Consider the following 24,156-nt stretch of genomic DNA (forward strand, 5'->3'; position numbering starts at 1 on the left):
ATCAAGGCTCAAAAATGCACCCTACCACAGGGTCCAGGGATATTACCAAAGGTCTGCAAGTTTAAACGGTATTTTGAAATTTGCAATTCAGTGAGAAAATAAATAATGTAATCACATTGTGATAATGAAGTCACAGAACTTCAGTGCCTGCATTTGCATTATGGTCCTATTCTCACCGAGGAATTGCCTTAAGGGAGCGTGTACCTCTTTGTTTGTGGAGTTATAGTTTCTTTCTTTCTTTCTTTCTTTCTTTCTTTCTTTCTTTCTCTCTGTTTCTCTCTCCCCTTCTTTTTTTACTTATTCATTGTAGTCCAATGAACAGTCACCATTTTTATTATGTTTGTCATAAGCTTTTTATTGAAAAAAAATTTTAAGTTTATTTATTTTGAGAGAGAGAGAGAGAGAGAGAGAGAGAGAGAGAGAGAGAGAGAGAATGGCAGGGAGGGGCAGAGATGGAAAGAGAGAATCCCAAGCAGACTCTTCACCCTCAGCGCAGAGCCCAATGTGGGGCTCGAACTCACGAACCTCGAGAAGATGACCTGTGCGGAAATCAAGAGTCGGAGGCTCAATTGAACCACCCAGGCGCCCCTGTCACAAGCTTTTATACACATAAAACATGTATATGAGAAGTGTACAAACTGTAAGGGTATACTTCATGAATTTTAGTAAAATGAACACTTCTGTATGTTATAGGTTTACAGAAAAGTTGCAAAGATAGTTCTCATATACCTCATACCCTGTTTCTGCCATTATTAACACCTTACATTATTATGGTATAGATGTCACAATTAATGAACAAATATGGACACATTATTATTAACTAAAACCCATAATTTATACAGGTTCATTAGTGTTTTACCTAATGTCCCATCAGGGTGCCATATTACATTTAATTGCCATATCTTCTCAGGCTCCTCTGAGCTGTGAGAGTTTCTTTTTCTGAGACTTTCCTTGCCTCTGATATCCTTGACAGTTTTGAGGAGTACTGGTCAGGTATTTTATACAATGCCCTTTTAATTGGGATCTAAGAACTATATTTTAATTATTGTTGGAATATTTAGAATTGTTAGCTCCTTTGAACGTGTCACCAAAAGTGTCGGAATCAGAAAAGTATCTCAAACACAAAAAGTTTGAAAATCAGTTGTCTACATCAAAGCAGACTATAAGTATACATAAGTGAAGTTGTCAAGATGTCTATTCTACCATTCAAACTTCAATTTCAAAAAGCAATGTAGGTTTGCAGACCATTCTCACAGCGGTTGGTTAGTAATCTTAATTTATAAGCCATCTGCCTGTCACCCAAAACAGCCCAGACCATCAGCCACCCACCTGTATTCCCCTGCTCTAACATCACATGGAAGATGTTCCGAAGTCAGACGCTGAACTCACTAAGCCACCCAGGTGCCCCAACAGAAAATGTTTTTAAAGTACAAGCAGAAACAATAATCAAACTTTCAATGAAATATTTTCCTCTTTGCATTTTAAAGGATTAACATCCAAATTAGGGAGCAGAAAGGATTACATCCTATCAATTTGCACTCTGGTCATGGAAAAGCTGTTGTCAATACTCTAGTAATTAAATCCATACAAGTTGCAGACTTCATTGAAAAGCCTTTGACAAGAGTGAAGTCACTGATCACAAGTGTTTGTGGAGCACTTAACATTATTGGCAATGCTGTAAACGGTATATGGTTGTTTAGCTTCATAAGAAAGATAATACTGGAGCTCAAAATTAAAATACCTGTATTGGAATACATACAGGCCTAAAGATGTGTTTTATGAACCAGAAAGTACTCACTGTGTTGGCCAGCTCCAGATAGCTTCCTCCTACAGAGCTGCCAAAATGCCGTGACTGTGTGAGCAGTTTGTGGAGGGCAGCAGCCTGCTGATGCAAAGAGCGTCCGCCACACTCGAGAAGCTTCTGCAGGGCCCACTGACTCTGCAAGTCCGGGCTCTGGAGGTCCCTGGCACCGGAGTCATACTCCCAGCTCTCCCTGGCTGCTGACAGGGCACCTACATCCAGGAGAGGCAGGGGAAATAAAAAGATATTTCCTTCATTAGTCTCTGGGTGGCCAATAAGCAATGATTTGGAACCCCCTAAGCCTTCCACGTGCCAGCATGTCAGAACACACGTGGTGCCCAGACTGCAGGCTAAGTGCTTTCTCTTTCAAATTGACACCTGGGGAGCCTGGAGATAAAAGTAGTTTTAGGCAAATCATTCAGAAATAACTATCCAATGACTTTGTGCCCCCCAAACAGAATTACTTAGCAAAAAAGCACCAGAGAGCCAAGAAAAGGGAATCCGGAGCAAAGCCACTTCTGTCTGTGATCAGCCTTCTTTTTTAAAAAAAAAAAAATTTTTTGAGCATTTATTTATTGTTGAGAGACAGAGAGAGATGCAGAATGTGAGCAGGGAAGGGGCAGAGAGAGAGAGAGGGAGACACTGAATCTGAAGCAAGCTCCAGGCTCTGGGCTGTCAGCACAGAGCCCGATGTGGGGCTTGAACTCATGAACTGTGAGATCGTGACCTGAGCTGAAGTCAGACGCTTAACCGACTGAGCCACCCAGGTGCCCCTCTGTGATCAGCCTTCTTACTGTAAACCTTTTCTCCTGGTTGAGGAAGAAGGGAGTAAGTGAGAAGACAAAAAGTTAAGATATGGCACTTTATCATGATTTTCTCTCTCCTGGAAGTAGCTACAGGAAGCTGAACCGTGTTTGCCACTTAGGTGTGGCCATGCAGCTGAGTCCTGAGCAGAAGGTGAGCAGAAGTGACAAGCATCGCTTCAGGGCCTGGCTCCCAAAACCACCGGCGTGCGACCCTCCATGGCCTTTGCCTTCTGGCCTGGTGCAAATGGCCAGGCGCCCTTGGAAGCCATGTGGTACAGATGGTGAGGCCGTAAGATGGACGATGCCCGAGTCCTTGATTTATCTCTGGCAGCAGGGCTGGCTGCCCATCTCAGGCACCCTGCTTCGACTTCATGTGATTAGAAAAGGGAAATTCCTTTGGTGTTTGAGTCACGGCATAGTTTTCATTTGTTTCTCAGAACAGTTAGTATGACCTTAACTGTTACAACAGATTTAAACCTAATAAAAGATGCTAATAATTATGATACAATGACAAAGTAGACTTGGAAAGGGGTGGGGATGTTCAGGGAGAGCTTTCTGGAGGAGAAAGCCTGATGCTTCAATTGTCACCTTGGCTAGAAAAATTAGATTTGGGGCAAAGCACTCTTCTTTGTGTTGCTCACTTCTGAACAGAAGGCCCTTGGGTGCAGCTGGCTGGTGGAGTCTGGGTCACGTGCCTCTGTCTCAGCTGCAAGGGAGGCTGGGAAATTTGTTTCCTGGCTTCTACTCTGGGGAGGCAGGGTTTGTAAGGTGAGACCTTTCCTAAACATAGGAGTGATTCAAAATGCCTGGGCAGATAGAAAACATGACAAAGGTCTATACACAGACACTGTGCCCGGTACTGGGGATGAAGCAGTGAGCGCAACAAACTGTTGTTCCTGCCCGTAAAGTCTTCATATTGGTGCATCTTCAATACGTGACTTTTAATGGCAAAAAGAGGGGGACTCATTAAAATGATTTAATTTGTACTATGAAATGAGAACATATACAGATTACTCTATAATTTATTTGAGTGTAATTACATATAGCAAACTACAAATTATGTTCATTGGTTTCTGATATGAACATCCAATCTTCCCTTAATAGGTATTGGTGAGTTTAATCAATGTGATTGGGTAAACTGTCTTTGTCAGGAACCACCCCTGTGGTTCATGTTCTGATCTTCTTCAGTCAGTTTGACCCAACACACTCTCTCTCTCTCTCTCTCTCTCTTTTTTAAGTAGGCTCCATGCCCAGCATGGACACTGACCCAGATGCCCCAGACCCAACACTTCTTTTGTACAGTGCTGTATGGCTGGAGCGACAGTCTTTGTATCAAAGCAGACCATCAAAGCAATCACTATGTTTGCAATTGTTTAAAGTTTCTTTTAATATTAAACTCTGTCCGCTGTATTGCAAGGACAGTTTTGTTTTCCTTCAGCATAGACTGTGGGGAGCCTGGGTGGCTCAGTCGGTTAAGCGTCCGACTTCGGCTCAGGTCACGATCTCGCGGTCCGTGGGTTCGAGCCCCGCGTCAGGCTCTGGGCAGATGGCTCAGAGCCTGGAGCCTGTTTCCGATTCTGTGTCTCCCTCTCTCTCTGCCCCTCCCCCGTCCATGCTCTGTCTCTCTCTGTCGCAAAAATAAAAAAATGTTAAAAAAAAACAAACAAACAAAAAAAACATAGACTGCAATAGGTCTCCCCTCCCTCCGCCTGCTCCTCTGAGTGATTGCTGCCATTTGTCTAGTGCCTCTCATTCTCTGTCCCAGCCCAGCAGCATGTGGCAAGAGGACTGACAGAGGTCAGAGCTGAAAAGTGGGTTGAATCACAGAGGGCCTTCTATCTCCTATATAAACAAGCATGGGCATGGACCCTTGCCTTTATATTCCACCACAGGACCCAGTACGTTGCACACACACAGCCTGAGACAGCAGGCATTTAATATACATTTAGTGAGTGGATGGCTGAATTATCCATGGTTGTGGTACCATAGGGTTTCACTTATTAACAGGAAAAGCAACATGAAGATTAATTTTTAAAATCAAAATAAATTATACACTTAAACTTTATCTCTATGCAAACAGGGAGCCTCGTTTTCAAATAATAAAATACATCAGTTGTGGGATAAGACGGCCCAAGGAAGCTTCATTTGAATTTATGATGCTGTACTAACAGACCTAAACCCAGTTTCTGACAGAGTCATATAATCAGGTTAGCCAAGCTCCATGTTAATCAGCAAGATCAAAAGGCCCTCACACTATTACCATAACAATTTTTGCTGAAGTGATGCTGAGGAACTCAGGTCTTCTGCTAAGAAGTCAAGTCAATCACATTAGCATCCACATAAATGGACCCCAGAAAAGGAAGTGCACATTTAAAATACAGTACACAGGGCGTCTGGGTGTCTCAGTCGGTTGAGCTTCTGACTTCGGCTCAGGTCATGATCTCACAGTCTGTGAGTTCGAGCCCAGCGTCGGGCTCTGTGCTGACAGCTCAGAGCCTGGAGCCTGCTTCAGATTCTGTGTCTCCTTCTCTCTGACCCTCCCCCGTTCATGCTCTGTCTCTCTCTGTCTCAAAAATAAACATTTAAAAAAAATTTTTTTAATAAAATATAGTACACTATTCCCATTACTCTCTTTCAATCTGATTTTTCTGGATATAAAACCAACATTCTGGAGACAAAATTAGTCAGTAAATTGGGATGATCTCATTGAAAACCATCAACAGTGTAGGTCTGATAACTGTCTTCCTCCCCCCCATTTTTTGAAATTCACTTATTTTTGAGAGGGGGAGAGAGTGGGAGAGAGGGGGAGAAAGGATCCAAAGCAAGGCTCTGCACTCACAGCAGAGCCCGATGTGGGGCTCAAACTCACAAACTGTGAGATCATGACCTGAGCTGAAGTCAGATGCTTAACAAACTGAGCCACCCAGGCACCCTCATCTTCCTTTTGCCCTTTGAAATATCATGATGCCTGATGTTTCCAGGCTCACACTCAGCCTCTTGTTGGCCCCACTTCACTCCTTTGCTAACCTCAAGAAAAGCCTGTTGACCTCAGGGAGATAGATGGCTGTGCTTCTTTTCCTTCACATGGATACCATTACAATTCTACTGTCTCCCTGTGCTCACCATGCTCTCTGGTCTCTTCTAATAAGGACACTGATGTCATCATGAGGGCACCATCACTCATGGCCTCGTCTGACCCTAATTACCTCCCAAAAGAAACATCTCCAAACCCCATTACATTGAGGGGTTAGGGCTTCAACCTATGAATTCCAGGGGAACACAAACAGTCAGTCCACAACAACCAATGATGAGCTGCTGTCCAGGCCACTTAGGAAACCGACGGCATGGCATCCCTTTAAAGACCAAAGGCCTAACCACTGCCCGGGCCTAGAAGTCTCTGCACACACAGAATCAAAGAAGGCCATCACTTCTGCCATGATAATTCTTTAAAAATTTTTTTTAATGTTTATTTATTTCTGAGACAGAACATGAGTGGAGGAGGGGCAGAGAGAGAGGGGGACACAGAATCCGAAGCAGGCTCCAGGCTCTGAGCTGTCAGCACAGAGCCCGATGCGGGGCTCGAACTCACAGACCGTGAGATCATGACCTGAGCCGAAGTCGGACGCTCAACCGACTGAGCCACCCAGGCGCCCCTGCCATGATAATTCTTTAGGGCAATCTGAAGTAAGGGATGAGGTGTATTCTTTTATTTTAAATGTTTAAAGGCGGCAGGCACATATTCTAAATGTTTCCCTGATCAGAAAAGCACAGAAAACAAGTGGCATTTTAACATGTTTATAAAATACATCATTGCAGAAACCCTGATCTCAGAGAAATGATGAAACAGAAAACCTGCCACACATGAGACCTTTATTCTGCTGGGTACATGGCAGCTATGAGCCAGTGCTCTAATCCCACCTTCAAAGTGTCACCCAGCTTCAGGTCCGAAGCCTGCAAATACTGTGCCTATTCACCAAAGGCATTATGAGACCTTCCTAGTAGGCCAAACCCCCCATGAGGATAAGGCAGGACAAAGCATTTAAAACACCTAGAAGGTGGGTGCCTGGGTGGCTCAGTAGGTTAAGCATCTGACTCATGATTTGGGCTCAGGTCGTGATCTTGCAGTTCCTGGGTTTGAGCCTGCTTGGGATTCTTTCTCTCTCCCTCTCTCTCTCTCTGCCCCTCCCCTGCTTGCTCTCTCTCTCTCTCTCTCAAAATAAATAAATAAACTTCTTTTAAAAAATTAAGAAAAAAACACCTAGAAGTCACCTTAAAGATAGTAACAATTTGGCGCCTGGGTGGCTCAGTCGGTTGAGCCTCTGACTTCAGCTCAGCTCAGGTCATGATCTCATGGTTCGTGAGTTCGAGCCCCGTGTCGGGCTCTGTGCTGACAGTTCAGAGCCTGGAGCCTGCTTCAGATTCTGTGTCTCCCTCTCTCTCTGACCCATCCCCGTTCATGTTCTGTCTGTCCCAAAAATAAATAAACATTTAAAAAAATTTTTTAAAAAGCAACAATAATCATGATACCTAACATCTACTCAAAGCCACTAGGAGCTGGGCACTGTTCTAAGTATCTTCCATATATTATCTCATTTAGTTCTACCCACAGCCTATGAATGACAAAATCATTTTTCCCAGTTTTAGAAGAGGACGTTTTCTCTCTTTCAGCTTCTGTTGTAGACATTGCCCGTTTGCATAGGATAGCGGTTAAGAGCTGGGGTTTTGTAGTCAAGTTGCTTGGGGTCAAATAAGACTCACCATGACCAGCTAGCTAAGTGACCTCAAGAAAATTATTTAAACTAAGCCCAGGTTTCTTCATCTTTAAAATGGGGATCATAACATGTTCTTCACAGAGGTGTTGCAAGAATTAAACAAGATAAAAATATGTAGAAAATTTAGACAATCCCTGGCACACAGTAAACTGATCAGTGAATGTTAGCAATCATCTGGTCACATCTCACAATTTTAGTTATTTGGAATCCATTTTGAATAACTCCATAGGGACAAACATAAGGGAGAAATATATACTCTCTCCCAGCTTTTAAAGGTTACCTGTTGAAAAACAAACCTTTGGCACCTAACCAGTGGCTAAAATTTCATCAATGGTTTTATACTTAATATTAGGGCTATTGTAAAGAAAAGAGCCAATTAAGTCAGAGCCAAAGTTATATTTCTCTGAGTAAAGAATATTCCATTAGTAACTCAAAGTCTTTGGTTATTGGGTTTGAAAGACTTTGCTTCCCTATTCTACTTGGCCTACTCTTATCTCCAGAGGACAACCCACCTTCCTAAAACTGGTGGCAGCAGCTCAAAAGCAGAACAAGTATGAGTTATTCATCAGATCTGTGCTCTGGCTGCTCTCACCACCCCTCTGTTTTCTACCTGCATTTCCTTCTTTTCTATTCTTCATTTGAATGTTGGGGCCTCACATCACATTATGGGCAAATGATAATGCAGAGTGGTTAGGGGGTCCTGAGACCTGTATTAATAGCATCCTATGATACTGTCTGTATCGAGCGATCGTTAATTTTTCATTTCTGTGGATTATTTAGACAACATTACCTAATTTATTCCCTCAATGGCAAGAGAGAAAATACTCCTTTCAAAACACCAGGGGCAGCTACCTTTCTGAATTTAGACGTACCACACCGATAGAAAGAAGCATGGGAGAATTTGAACAATCAGCTTCCAGGTGTCAGCCTTCCCTGTCATAGCACATTTACTATTCCCAGATAATAGTGACATCAACAGAAGCAGCAGTAAATCGTTTAGTCCAGAAGGGAAGCACTGTTTGAGTCTTTAGTCATTTATTAATGTCAATGCTTGGTACAAAATTCAGGAGCGCAACTCCCATGAGGACCTCTAGCTTCCTCTAGCACAGATTACATTGCAAATGCAGGCCAATTGTCTTAAGAATCTGGTCTGTGATCACAAGGAAAACTGGGTGGTAAAGGATTGATAAATAGAGCCTACCTATCCTTCTGGGAAAAACAAAAACCAAGAGCAATTCAAAGCACATGTCCTACCTACTAAGGGAAGATAAATAATATTAGCTCCCAATGATAAAATTCAATTCTTTGGCCTTTGGCTATCTTCAGGAAGTGAGCCTTTTAGTGTCCTATTTTGAATATATGTCACATGTGTCCTATCTAGGGACAATGTACTGAATTTCAATGAAACTTTGGGAATAGAGTGGAAGATGTATTTTGAAATGCAATTCCCTTTCCCTGCCTTAAGACTGTTGATAGGTGACAAGAAGCAAAGAAATTAAAAAATGCATTTTTCTTACTGAAGTGTGCTTACCAACATCATCATCACTGGCTATTTCTTTTTTTTCTTTTTAATTTTTTTAAATGTTTATTTATTTTTGAGAGAGAGAGAGAGACAGAGACAGAGACAGAGACAGAGAGACAGAGCATGAGCGGGGAAAGAGCAGAGAGAAAGGGAGACACAGAATCCAAAACAGGGTCCAGGCTCTGAGCTGTCAGCACAGAGCCCGATGCGGGGCTCGAACTCACAAACCGTGGGATCATGACCTGAGCTGAAGCCGGACGCTCAACCGACTGAGCCACTGAGGCACCCCTCCTGGCTATTTCTTAATGCTGCACTCTACAAGGAAGTTCAATGATCCTTGGTGTATTTAAGCACAGGCTTGAGAACGTCTAATGGAACGTAGTTCAGAGACAACCAAAAGGAAGCAAGAATAAATAACCTTTAAAATTCTTCTCCAGCTCTAGATTATTCCCAGATTCTATTGTCCTGGTTAAATTTAATATAAAGGAGAAAATGTCTGCCCTTAGGCAGTTAATAATTTAGTTATGAAAGCACAGCTGAGGCAAGCATCTTTAACTCTAAAAAGACAATTAAAAATAATATTTGGCAGCTTATTATCTTGGCTTGTCTAAACTAGATATATGAAGGAGATAAGCAAGAGGGTTGATTTAGGGCTAAAGAATTCAAAGGATTGTTTAGGCAAAGTGTTAAAATGAGCATTAGAGCAAAGAAGTATTAATTGAGTTTCACTTGAACCTGAGGCTGGCTTGGGGTTAAAGGGGCTAATGTTCATATGGTCCACAAAGTTTAAGATTTTATTATTAGATTTTTTTTAATGTTTATTTATTTTTGAGAGAGAGAGAGAAAGAGCACAAGAGGGGGAGAAGCAGAGAGAATGGGGCCAGAGGATCAGAAGCAGGCTCTGTGATGACAGCTGAGTGCCCAATGCAGGGCTCAAACTCATGAATGCGGAGATCATGACCTGAGACGAAGTCAGACTCTCAACCAACGGAGCCACCCAGGTGTCTCTAAGATTTTTTTTTAAGACTTGTCTCTCTTGGTTAGAAGGCAGAGACTGTGTTTTGGATCAACTTCTCTTCCTCTTACAAGGCATATTAATGGGCCATGTATTCAGTAAGCCCTTGTTAGTCACTAATTTTTAAGTACCAGACTGAATGAGGATAATGCTAATCTGGGCCTATGCTCTGTAATGAGAAGCATCACACAGATCCTTTGATTGGCATGGCCATAGGGTTTGTCATATTACTTGGCTGAAGATTAGCCTAATCAAAATGGAAAATGCCAGGCAGGAAAAATACACAAACAGGAATTTAAAAAATGATTCTGATTCCAGCTTCTTAGCAAAAAATAGAATTATATTATGCTTTATTCCTAAAAAGTTGCTACTTTTCACTTAAGTTTTTTAATGTGTTGGATCATATTAATTTTCTAATGTTAAACCAAACTTGCATTCAAGAGACAAACCCAACATAGTCAAAATATGTGATATCTTATTTATTATTGATTTTGGTTTGCTAGTATTTTGTCTACTATTTTTGCATCTCTGTTCAAAAGTTAAATTGGCCTTATAACTTTTTCTTCATATACTGTCCTTGTCACATTTTGGTATTAAGTTTATGTGTGAGTCTAATTATTTGTTTTTGAATGTTAAGTAGGCCTCACAGTGAAGCTATCTGGGCCTTGTGGACATTTTGAAAATTACTGTTTTGATTTTATTCTTAGTTATAGAACTATTCAGATTTTATACTCCTTAATAAATTAGTTTTAGAAAGTTATATTTTCCTGGAAGTTTCCTTCTTCCTTAAAAAAATTTTTTTTAAGTTTATTTATTTATTTTGAGAGAGAGAGACAGTGAGTGCAAGTGGGGGGAGGGGCAGAGAGCAAGGGAGAGAGAGAACTCCAATCAGGCTCTGTGCCATCAGCACAGAGCCCCACATGGGCCTTGATCCCACAAACACTGAGATCATGACCTGAGCCAAATCAAGAGTCAGATGCTTAACAGACTGAGCCACCCAGGCACTGCTCCTTATTTCTTTTAAATTTTTAAAATATATTGGCAGAGCTGTTCATAGTGTTTTCTTTTTGTTCATTTCTGCAGTATCTTTGTACTCTTGATATCAGTTATAACAAACCCTCACTTGGCCACCTAACCTGCCAACAGGTAGGCTTGGCTGGATGACACAGTCTTGACTTAGTTGCTATGTGTGCGTATCAGAGGCCCCTGGATGTCCTATTCCTGCTACATACATGCCTCACCTACATAGCATATGACCTTCGGCCAGCCCAGTGTGTAGCCAACCAACAAACCCAGATATTGTCAATCAACAGTGCCCAGGGGCTTCGCATTTCTGATAAGGACCTAGACAGTTTGTGGTCTTCTTTTCCCCCAAACTGCAACCTAGAGAACTTTCCTGGACTCCATGCTTGATTGAGTTGCGGGTTTCCCCACTCAACAATCAATCCTAGATCTCTAATGGGCTCTATTTGTTGTCCTTAACAATTATTTGTGCCTTCTCTTTTTTTACTTTAGCATTCTTGCCAAGAAGTTATCAATTTCATAAATCTTTTTAAAAACTCATCTTTTGTTTTTATTGTGCCTCTATATTGTGTGCTTGTTTTGTATTTCATTAATATTTCTTATTTTTATTATATCCCTTTTTCTATTTTGTGTTTATTTTGCTGTTCTTTTTCTAAATTCTTGGAATGGATGCTCAACTCAGCCCTTTTTTATTTTCTTATAAAGCCATCACATTTCCTCTAAGTGCTGCATTTCAATTAATATTTTCATAATCCTTCAATTCAAATTATTTTTAAATGGTCATAATTTTGTCTTAGCTCCATGGGCTATTTCAGAGTATGTTGCTTAATTTCCCATCATATGGGGTTTGGGCAGTGTTATTGATTTATAGGTTCATTCCAATATATGTAGAACGCAGGGCAATGAACCTATAGATCAATAACACTGCCAAGGAATGTTTGTAATGTTTATTTATTCTGAGAGGTGGGGAGAGAGGTAGAGAGAGGGGGAGAGACAGAATCCCAAGCAGGCTCTGCACTCTGAGCACAGAACTCAACATGGGGCTCAATCTCATAAACCATGAGATCATGACCTGAGCCAAAATCAAGAGTTGGATGCTTAACTGATTGAGCCGCCCAGGCATCCCTGTCAGGCAGATTTTTACAATCCATTCTTACCATCTGTTTTTAAACTATAGAATTTAATCTATTTATTTTCAATTGAATTACTAATACAAGGATTAATTTCTTTCACCTCATTTTCTTCTTCCTATACATCTAATTTGTTCTATATTTATTTCTCTTTTCTTGCCCATTGAAAAATGTTCTCATTTCACTTTTTAAATCTATAGGTTTGACTGTTAAACATTTTCTTTCTAGGGGTGCCCGGCTGGCTCAGTCAGAAGAACATGAGACTCTTGATCTCGTGGTCATGACTTCGAGCCCCATTTTGGGTGTAGAGATTAGTTAAATAAGTAACTAACTAACTAAATAAATAAACTTTTGAAAATAAATAAAAATTTTAAAAAATACTTTCTTTCTGGGAATGCAAGCTGGTGCAGCCACTCTGAAAAACAGTATGAAGGTTCCTCAAAAAACTAAAAATAGAACTACCCTGTGACCCAGCCATTGCACTACTAGGCATTTATCCATGGGATATAGGTGTGCTGTTTCGAAGGGACACATGCATCCCCATGTTTATAGCAGCACTATCAACAATAGCCAAAGTATGGAAAGAGCCCCAATGTCCATTGATGGATGAATGGATAAAGAAGATGTGGTATATATATATAATGGAGTATTACTCGGCAATCAAAAAGAATGAAATCTTGCCATTTGCAACTACGTGGATGGAACTGGAGGGTATCATGCTAAGTGAAATTAGTCAGAGAAAGACAAAAATCATATGACTTCACTCATATGAGGACTTTAAGAGACAAAACAGATGAACATAAGGGAAGGGAAACAAAAATAATATAAAAACAGGGAGGGGGACAAAACAGAAGAGACTAATAAATATGGAGAACAAACTGAGGGTTGCTGGAGGGGTTGTGGAAGGGGGGATGGGCTAAATGGGTAAGGGGCACTAAGGAATCTACTCCTGAAATCATTGTTGCACTATATGCTAACTAATTTGGATGTAAATTTAAAAAATAAAAAAAAATTTTAAAAATTAAAAACAAATTAAAAACAAAAACAAAAACAAACAAAAAATATTTTCTTTCTATTTTAGTGATTATGCTAGAAATTACAACATGCATCCTTAATTTATTAAAATCTAAAGTTTATGAATTTATTTACCTATCTCTGGACCATATTAGGACCTTAGAAAATTTGAAATCTATCCATCCCACTCCCAACTTACAGGCTACTATTGTTTTATATTTATTTTCCCTAAAATCTCCAGAACACAGTATTATTGTTTTACTCTGCTTATTTATGTTTATCCATGTGTTCACCACTTTCTTTATTCTTCTTTTTCTCTTGCAACTCAGAACTTCTGTCTGGAACCACTACCATTTTGCTTGACATATATCTTTATAACTTATCTTAATGAAGAGAGGGATAGGGGCAGAGAGAGAGGGAGACACAGAATCTGAATCAGGCTCTAGGCTCTGAGCTGTCAACACAGAGCCCGACGCAGGGCTCGAACTCACAAACTGCAAGATCATGACCTGAGCCAAAGTCGGACACTTAACCGACTGAGCCACCCAGGCGCCCCATTTTAATGTTTCTTTTTATCCAATTCTTTGTGTGTGTTTCTGTATGTGTGTGTGTGTGTGTGTGTGTGTGTGTGTGTACGTATTTTCTCCTGTATTTCATAATATATTAAAGAAGGATTTTTTTCTATTTTTTAAATTTGGGGGCAGGCAGAGGGAGAGGGAGAGGGAGAATCTCAAACAGGCTCCAAGCCCAGCGTGGAGCCCAATGTGGGGCTCAAACCCACAACCCTGAGATCAGGACCTAAGCTAAAATCAAGAGTCAGACATTCAACCGACTGAGCTACCTAGGCACCCATGAAGTGGGATTATTTTGAGTGTTCTCCTTGCAGAGTCTCCATTCCATTTAAATTAAGTTTTTCTTCTCGTTTTGGTCTCTATTTCTCATTTTAGAGGAATTTCTCAGACATCTGGTGCTCCTTGGTTGTTTGCCCCATTAGGCCATATGATGTATTCCAGATTTCAGATCAATATTCCCAAAATGACTGTAGTTTATTGGGTTCAGTTCAGGAAACACTGATCTCTGCCATCTTAGATGAATGGGAACTTTATCAGACCAGGCATAGGCAGGAGTAACACAGACAAAATGGTTTTCATAAGCCTCACCCCCCTTCCTTCCTCAGATTTTTCTTCACAACTCGAATTTTCCTTCATCTACTGCTGTCCTTCAAGACCTTTCCTGTGGCTCCTCCCTCAATAGAATCACTTCAAGTAAAAATCTGGTTATCTTATTAATATACAGTAGGAATGACTGATAAGACTAAATATGTTGCCTGGTATTTGGTTTTTAGAAAATGGGGACAAAGCATTTCTTGGGGATATACCAAAGGAATAGACTCTCAGGATATAAAATACCCAACATCAAAGCAAATCAGCAGAAAGGTGTATGAAAATAGCCAACTCCCTTAATAAAAACAAACCTCTTATTCTATAAGACTGGCAATGGATGGAGAATCTCCACAACGGATGATGAAGAAGAACCTCATAACCTTAACTGTTGTCCTCTATGATTCACCTTCCCCTTTAGGATTTCCATCTAATTATGCCTGCATCCATTCCCAGGCCATAAAGAGGTAGAACTAGTTCCCTTTGGTATGGTGGCCCAAGAATGGACAACTCTTAATTCCTTAATACCCCAAACAAAGCAAAGTGGCAGCATTCATAGAAGATTTTGCAAATGTCTAAAGAGAATTAACATAGGAGTGGCAAGAAACTACTACGGCATATCTGAGGTGACTTACCATTCGTGGGTACTAGCCCTACCCCATCGTAATTCCCAGTACAGCCCTATCTATCGGGTATTATCACAGTTCCCAATATTTACAAGCATAAGACCAGATAATCTAATTCCTCTCATCCCAAAAGCAAGGTAATGAAGACTGAGAAAGAAGCTATCTCCTGCACAAGTAGCAGACTGGTGGGCTATGAACTATATCTAGCTCACAGATATATTTTGTCAGTTCTGCTCTACTTAAGAATCCTCTTTTAAAACTTTAGCCATCAACATTGAGAATCTGGAGAAATCATATTTAATAAAGGCAAAAATATGTTCTGGCATTGAACACACACACACACACACACACACAGAGGCATGAAACACACACACAAGATCTGGAAACATGTGGCCCCTTGTCCCACAGGGCAACATTCGGCTACAGTTGAGCATTAGCTACCCTTGGCAAATAGGCACATGCCTTCCAGTTTGCTGGAGCCTCCATCTAGTCAACTTTGCTTGCTTACATTGTCTACCTGCCTTCGGTAAACATTTGCAACCCTCATGAACTGCAGGTCTGCGTCTGATGACCTACTCTTTCTCAGGTGACAGACTGGGAGGAACTACTAGCAATCACCTTCCCCTTCAGAGGACACCCCACCCTTCTCAGGGCTGTGGCTTCATAGACCTAAGTATACACCATATTATAGTCCCGATAGTCATATAAGAGGCATACACTTAAAATGGGTGCTTTTGTTATGAAGAGGGCTTTTGCCCAAAAGCCAGTACCATCTCACTAAACACTAACACACCCTTAGTGAGATTAAATCTCACTAAGTACTGTGTTGATATATACACAGCAAGGTGAAAATGTTGATGTTTACATCCCTGAGATTCTGGGTCTAGTTACTGTTACCCAAATGAGATACACTATGTGAAAAATGCTTTGAAGGATAATACAAACTGAGTAAAAAGAAAAAGGCATTGTGTAAAGTGCTAGAAAAATCTAAACATAATGAGTGTTTTGATTTTGGCATGAAAGCAACTAAAATAGGTGGCAATGGTAATTAAATTAACTCTTTAGGAGTCCAGGGTGGCATGTTCACACCTAAATCTCGATGAAGAAATTCTTAACAAGAAAATGAAAACCATCTTGGAAATTGGAATTCTAAGTTTTTGTTAATACAGCAGGAGAAAAATAGAAAAGAATACAGCGGTGTGAACCGTTAGAAAAACAATTAAGTCAGGAGTCAGGAGAGGTATAGTCTAGCCCCAGCCATGTCACCAGCTAACTCTGTGACATGAGAATTATCATTATTTAACACTTCCTCTCCATTTCCTCATCTATACTATGTAGAGTAAAACTAGATGATATGTAACAAACCCTCTGGGCTGTACTGTAATTCAAGGGCAAACTTGTATCAAAATACTCTAAATCTTAAGTCAGATAAATCAAAGAAAACACTACAAATACCAAGAGACAAATCTGACATGATAATTAGTTTGCATTAAAATTTACCTAGAACTGACTTATACACATCCATAAAATGAAAGCTAAATAAATACACAACATATCAGATTAAATTCTGCTTCAACTAGAAGTGAGAATGTTTTTCTTGTAGATAGCAAACATAAATGGATCCACTGGAAACCGTACAAAATGCTTCCAAAACAACCATAAAAATTTAACTGATTTAAACACTTACTAATGTCCTTTTATTAATATTCTCCAATGAACTTGCAGTAGCCTTGAGAGAGATAAAACAGGAAGCAAAATAAGCCTTCCTGAGCCTTTTGTGATTTTAATGTTGAGTGACAGATTCTCTAGAATGAACAATGGACAATGAAAGAGTCTGGCCAAACTAAACACTTTCTGTGAGCAGACTGAGCCTTTATCTCAGCCAAGAAATCATTTTTACTCCATGAAAAATATCTAAAATCTTGCCAAATTGTACCACTGCCACTGAAATTGGAATGGCTTCAACATTCCATAAATACAGTGACACTTAATGAATTGCTTCAGTTAAATCATGCTGGAAGGAAAATAGATGAACAATCTTATTGTGTTATATGTCGTTCAAAAGATACAATCAACACAGGTAATCAGGGGCGCCCTTCATGCCAGGATTACCCTTGAGATAGGCACATCTGGATTCCCATGAACTTTTTATTTTTTGCTGACTAAAATGAAGTAATTTATACCATTGGGAAGTGAGTTAAAATAATATATTCAAAAAGAGCAGCACCAAATAGCCAGAAAAAACAGCAAAAAATTAAATCAGAAAGAAAGAAGGACCAGTGTGTAATACTTGAAACATCATTTTCCAAGAATTTCGACCACCACAGAACAGCATAGTGACTTATAGGAGGTAATGACCTGCAAAAGAAATATAAACTATTTAATATCTCAAGAAATAAGGGTGCCTGGGTGACTCGGTTGAACATCCGACTTTGGCTTAGGTCATGATGTCATGGTTTTTGAGTTCCAGCCCCATATTGGGCTCTCTGCTGTCAGCACAGAGCCTGCTTCAGATCCTCTGTTCCCCTCTCTCTGCCCCTTCCTGCTCTCGCTCTTTCTCTCAAATATAAACATTTAAAAAAAATATCTCAAAAAATACCTGAGAATCTGATGATCTTATATATGCTTGCTTAAAAGTTTAAAAAGGAATACACCAGGGGTGCCTGGGTGGCTCAGTTGGTTGAGCACCTGACTTTGGCTCAGGTCACGATCTCATGGTTCGTGAGTTTGAGCCCCGCATCGGTCTCTGTGCTGATGGCTTGGAGACTGGAGCCTGCTTCAGATCGTGTCTCTCTCCCTCTCTCTGCCCCTCTGCCGCTCGCTTCTCTTTCTCTCTCTCAAAAATAAACAAACACTAAAAAAAAAAGAATGCACCCTGTTCTTTCCTTCTTACATTGTCCTTCATTGTTTCCTTTTGCCTGCAGTGACTGCAAAATGGACAGATGACAGTCAATGTACTACAAATAGATTTGACATCTTTAAGTGCAGAATTCAGAGTTCAGACTATGAAAAGCCAAATAAACACAAAGAATCAAAGTCCAAATATATCCAATACAGAAACATTTTCAGCCTGATAAATAACATACATCTGATTCTTGATTATTTTCACTTTCTCAGATGGTGTCAAAGTCATTTGTTATCTTTGATTTCATTAGCTGTTTATAGCACTTACATTCTAATATATGGGTTCAGTTATCTGAGATCCCACAACACCTAAAATAACCAGTGAGGTCATAACTTGGTAGGGGTTTGAGGTGAAGTGATTTACAATATCCTCTCCTAGTCCCTTGTTCAGAAGATCTCTTGGCCTCTTCATGGCAAATGACATGATTTCTCAGGCTAAACGCAAACAGATTTTCTTTCTATTTCAATATTTTCTATTTTCCCTGACTTAGGAAAAAGGAAAATATTTAGTTTTAGTGGATGCTGCTGATCTGTAGGTTACTAGATCTGAGATATATTAAGGAGATTATCATATTATATCCTTAATTATACTCATAATTTGAAAGCAATATATGCCACATATAAGCTGCTGTAATAACCAAGATTTTTCTGCATTAATACACTTTCATTGTAGAATTATGTCGCTGTGTAGGCTGAGTTGAGCCTTCTTCTTCTCCTCCTCCTCACCTTCTCCCCTTCCTCCACCCCTCCCCCCTTCTTCTTCTCCTTCTCTCCCTCCTTCTCCTCCTTCTCCTCCTCCTTCTAAATAGCAAAGCCATTGCAATAGTCATTCTAGAAAATGTCTTTGCTGGTAATCTTAACAGTGTTTGGGCAACCTTACATCCTTTTTACCCCCTGACCCTGATGGGCTCTGTAAGTTACTGTCTGATAACAGAGTGATCATCAGCTTAAATGTCAAGAGCCCTAAACAGCCCAAGAAGACAAACTAGAAGAGAAAAAAAGCTCTAAGGTTTGTACGTGAAAGAATCCTTTAATACAGTGCTTCTCTCAGTCTTCACCCAAGTACTCCAAAGGCAGTGGGCAAAGAAGTGTGTAATTACCCCAAGCCAGAGATTTCTTTCAAGTCTCATGTTTTACATTGAAAATTCAGGGGCGCCTGGGTGGCTCAATCGGTTGAAATTCTGACTTCAGCTCAGATCATGGTCTCATGGTTCATGGGTTCAAGCCCCGCATTGGGCTCACTGTTGTCAGCATGGAGCCTGCTCCAGATACCCTGCCCCCACTTCCCCTTCCATGCTTGCGTTCTCTCTCTCAAAAATAAACAAAACATTTAAAAAAGAAAGAAAGTAAACTCATATATATTTTGAATTCTACTACTCATATATCAGCATTTCCTTTAATACAATTTTTTTAAACTTATCAAGTTATACAACTTTTCCTCCAAATAATCAATTACACTGATGCTTGAGATTATGCACCATGTTTGTTTGGGGGCATTTAATAACCTTCCCAGCACCCCCAACCACTTCCATGTGCTCCCCAAATGTTCACACAACTCAGTGTGAGGTACAAGGACATTTAACTCAATTACAGGTTAAATACTCTCTAATGAACTCTTCTCTACCTCATCACCACATGATTATTATTTGTGTTCATGTGTGGTGATAACATTGAAGATCTACTCTTAAAAACTTTCAAGTATATAATACAATGTAATTAATTATAGTCACCATGCTGTACATTGGATCCCTAGAACTTACTCATCTTATAACTAAGCTTATACCCTTTGACTGACATGTCCCCATTTCTCCTGCCTCCAAACCCCTGACAACCACCATTCTACTCTATTTCTTTGAAATCAACGTTTTTGCATTCCACATATAAATGAGAACATACAGTACCTGTATTTCTCTGACATATTTTGCTTAGCATAATGCCCTCATGGTTCCATCCATGTTGTCACAAATGGCAGGATTCCTTCTTCGTCATGGCTGACTAGTACTCTCGTATAGATATATATGCCATATCTTCTTTATCCATTCATCCATCAGTGGACACTCAGGTTGTCTCCATGTCTTAGGTATTGTGAATGATATTGCAATGAACATGGGAGTGCAGATACCTCTTCAATATACTAATTTCATTTCCTTCAGATATACACCCAGAAGTGGGATTCCTGTATCATTTGGTAATTCCACTTTTAATTTTTTAAGGAACCTCTACTATTATCCACAGTGGATGCACCAATTAATATCTTGTACACCAACAGTGTACAAGGGTTTGCTTTCTCCACATCCTTGCCAGTACTTATCTCTTGTCTTTTTGATGGTAGACATTCTAACAGGTGTGAGGTGATATCTCATTGCTGCTTTGATTTGCATTTCCCTGATAATTAGTAATGTTGAGTATCTTTTCATGTACCTGCTGGCCATTTGTAAGTCTTCTTTGGAAAAAAGTCTATTCAAGTCCTCCACCCATTTTCAATTTGCATTTTTTTCCCTGTTATTGGGTTACAGGAGTGCCTCATATATTTTGGATATTAGTCTTTAATCAGGTGGATGGTTTACAAATATTTTCTCCCATTCTATAGGTTTCCTTTCACTTTGCTAATTGTTTATTTTGCTGTGCAGAAGACCTTTAGTTTGATGTAGTCCCACTTACTTATTTTTGCTTTTGTTGCTTGTGCTTTTAGGGTCATATCCAGAAAATTGCTGCCAAGGCCAATGTCAGGGAGCTTTTTCCTATATTTTCTTCTATTAGTTTTACAGTTTCACGTCTTATATTTAAGTCTTTAATCCATTTCAAGTTAATTTTTGTGAATGGTGTAAGACAGGGGTCCAATTTCATTCTTTTGCATGTGAATATCCAGTTTTCTCAATACTATTTATTGAGGAGACAATCCTTTCCCTATTCAGGATTCTTAGCTCCCTTGTCAAATATCAGCTGATACTATATGCATGGGCTTTTTTCTGGGCTCTTGATTCTATTCCTGTGGTGTAGCGTCTGTTTTTATGCCAATACCATATGGTTTTGATTACTATAGTTTTATAATATAGCTTGAAATCAGCAAGTGTGATGCCTCCAGCTTTGTTCTTCATTCTCAGGATTGCTTTGGCTATTTGGGTCTTTTGTGGTTCCATACAAATTTTAGGATTGTTTGCTCTATTTCTGTGAAAAAAATGCATTGAATTAAAAAAAATTTTAATGTTTATTTATTTTTGATAGAGAGAGAGAGAGAGAGAGAGAGAGAGAGACAGAGAGAGAGACAGAGCATGAGCCGGGGAGGGGCAGAGACAGAGGGAGACACAGAATCCGAAGCAGGCTCCAGGCTCTGAGCTGTCAGCACAGAGCCCGATGTGGGGCTCGAACTCACAGACTGCGAGATCATGACCTGAGCTGAAGTCGGACGCTCAACGGACTGAGCCACCCAGGCACCCCAAATGCATTGAATTTTGATAGGGATTGCATTGAATCTACAGATGGCTTTGGGCCTTTTGTTTTCATTCATATTCATAATAATTTCACAAACTTAAGGGTAATTCTTTATGTGTATCACTTATCTACTGACACATAACAAGCCATTACAAAACTTAGTGACTTGAAACAGCAATAACTCATTGTTTCTTGTGATTCTGTCAATAATTTGTCAATAATTTGGGCGGGGCTTACATGGGCAGTTCTCCATCTTATCTCATCTAGACTCACTAACATAACTTGCAGTCATTTGATAGCTCGCCTGGGGATGGAAGAACTAAGACATGCACACTTATGCGTCTGGGCCATGATGCTACCTATTGCCTAGGCCTCTCTGTGTGGTCCCTCACCGTTGTTAGTCTAGCCCAGACTTCTTTTCATGGTTGCAAGAATGTTCCAAGAAGTGGGGGTGCCTAGTGGCTCAGTCGGTAGAGCATATGACTCTTGCTCTCAGGGTCGTGAGTTCAAGCCCCACATTGGTCATAAAGCTTACTAAAAAAATAATAATAATAAAATTAAAAAAAAAAAAAAGAATGTTTCAAGGAGTGAAGCAGGAAGCTGCAAAGCATTTCGAAGCCTAGGCTCTAAGAAGTATGAACAGACAAATCAGGAGGGTTTAGGAACTGCTCAAAAATAGGAAAGGCAATGATTAATAAAAAGAGATATAAGTCAACTAAATTAATCAGAGAACTGACCAAATCTACCCAAACTAAGTCTAAAGACCAATCAAACTACAGACAGTTGCTTGACAGCATTATTATTATGCAACAAAAGAATGTGAAATGACTGTTCCCATAATTTGGCTATTGTAGATAATACTGCTATAAACATAAGGATACATGTATCCCTTTGAATTAGCACTTTTGTATTCTTTGTGTAAATACCTAGTAGTGCAATTGCTGGATCAGAGGGTAATTCTATTTTTAATTTTTTGAGGAACGTCCATACTGTTTTCCAGAGTGCCTGCACCAGTTTGCATTCCCCATCAACAATACACCAACACCTGTTATTTTTTGTGTTTTTTTATTTTAGCCATTCTGACAGTTGTGAGGTGATTCTCATTGTAGTTTTGACTTACATTTCCCTGATGATGAGTGATGTTGAGCATCTTTTCATGTGTCTGTTGGCCATCTGTATGTCTTCTTTGGAAAAATGTCTATTCATGTCTTCTGCTTTTTTTTAAATTGGATTATTCATCTTTTGGGTGTTGAGTTGTATAATTTCTGTATATATTTTGGATATTAACCCTTTATCAGATATGTCATTTGCAAATATCTTCTCCCATTCCATAAGTCGTCTTTTAGTTTTGTTGATTGTTTCCTTCACTGTGCAGAAGCTTTTTATTTTGATGTGGTCCCAACAGTTTATTTTTTATTTTGTTTCCCTTGTCTCAGGAGACATATCTAGAAAGAAGTTGATATGGCCAATGCCAAAGAAGTTACTGCCTGTGTTCTCTTCTAGGATTTTTATGGTTTCAGGTCTCACATTTAGCTCCTTAATCCATTTTCAATTTATTTTTGTGTACGGTGTAAGAAAGTGGTTCAGTTTCATTCTTTTTCATGTTGCTGTCCAGCTTTCCACAACATCGTTTGTTGAAGAGACATTCTTTTTCCCATTGGATATTCTTTCCAAGTGTCCATCAATTGATGAGTGGATAAAGAAGATGTGAGATTATATATATATATATATATATATATATATATATATATATATAATGGAATATTACTCAGCCATAAAAAAGAATAAAATCTTGCCATTTGAAAGGACATGGATGGAGCTAGAGAGAATAATGCTAAGTGAAGTAAGTCAGTCAGAGAAAGACAAATACCATATGATTTCACTCATATGTGGAATTTAAGAAACAAAATAAATAAGCAAAGAGGAAAAAAGAGAGAAACCAAGAAACAGACGCTTAACTATAAAGAAAAAACTAAGGGCTACTGGAAGGGAAGTGGGTGGGAGGATGGGTTAAATAGGCCATGGGGATTAAGAAGTGTACTTGTGATGAACACCAGGTGATGTATGGAGGGTTGAATCACTGTATTGTACACCTGAAGCTAATATGGCACTGTATGTTAACTAACTGGAATTTAAATGAAAACTTAAAAAAAAAAAAAAGAAAGAAGGCAATTCCGTCTCCAAACTGCAAAATTTTGGCAAATCAATATAGGACCTTGTAATGCAACAAAACTATGTTGTACTTGTTGGAATCATAAAAAAAAAAAAAAATGTGAAATGGTATCTATTACTTAAAGACTTTAAAAGCCTATTCTAACTCCTGATTTAGGAGTAGAATAAATTAAATAAACATATTGTTCACTCTGTGACATAGAGCTTAAGAGTTTGCAAAAAAAAACTACCACTACCGCCAGTAAAAAAACAAACTTCCAGAACCTTCAAGTGGGACCAAAATCTACTGTGATTTCAGTCTAGTTTTATGCTAGTTGGGCAGTACTTTTAACACTGAATCACTCTCATGAGTGATTTTATTTAAAAGACTCTGTGTTAATTATTAATTGCTCACACAGAACCCATAGGGGATTTAAAACATTTTTTTATTTTCTTAATTCACCAGCCAGAAACCTACATACTAGGGATAACCCAGCTGAATTGGAAAATGCCTTCTTGTCTCACTTAATTTAACCTGTTTCAAGAGTTTAGGAGAATTTTTATATACACAGAAAAAGCCCCAACAATATTTAAGAGTAACATTCATTCTGGAAAAAATTGGGATGTGTCAGGACTAGACAGGTTTTATGTATACTAACTAATTGTGGTTTTAATTTTTTGAAAGCAAGATACTAAACCAACATTCAGGGAGCTGCTTATTTATTTCTTTAGATCTGATAAGCAATCAGTATCTCCTTACATGTGGGGTTTGGAGACCTTTCTGCCTAAACTATATGTTC

The 24,156-nt window shown here is 39.4% G+C and overlaps 1 protein-coding gene across 1 annotated transcript in view; it reads right to left on the bottom strand.

Annotated features, from left to right (window-relative positions):
* Positions 1-287: 287 nt before the first annotated feature.
* Positions 288-24,156, bottom strand: part of LOC125935263 (uncharacterized) — a 117,992-nt gene continuing 94,123 nt past the window's right edge. Inside the window, exon 3 of the mRNA XM_049648900.1 lies at positions 288-2,013. Within this exon, the coding sequence (XP_049504857.1) occupies positions 1,733-2,013 (281 nt within the window). The 3' untranslated portion in view covers positions 288-1,732. The remainder of the gene's footprint in view (positions 2,014-24,156) is intronic.

Source organism: Panthera uncia (assembly GCF_023721935.1).
Source record: "Panthera uncia isolate 11264 chromosome A1 unlocalized genomic scaffold, Puncia_PCG_1.0 HiC_scaffold_17, whole genome shotgun sequence".
NCBI lineage: Eukaryota > Metazoa > Chordata > Mammalia > Carnivora > Felidae > Panthera > Panthera uncia.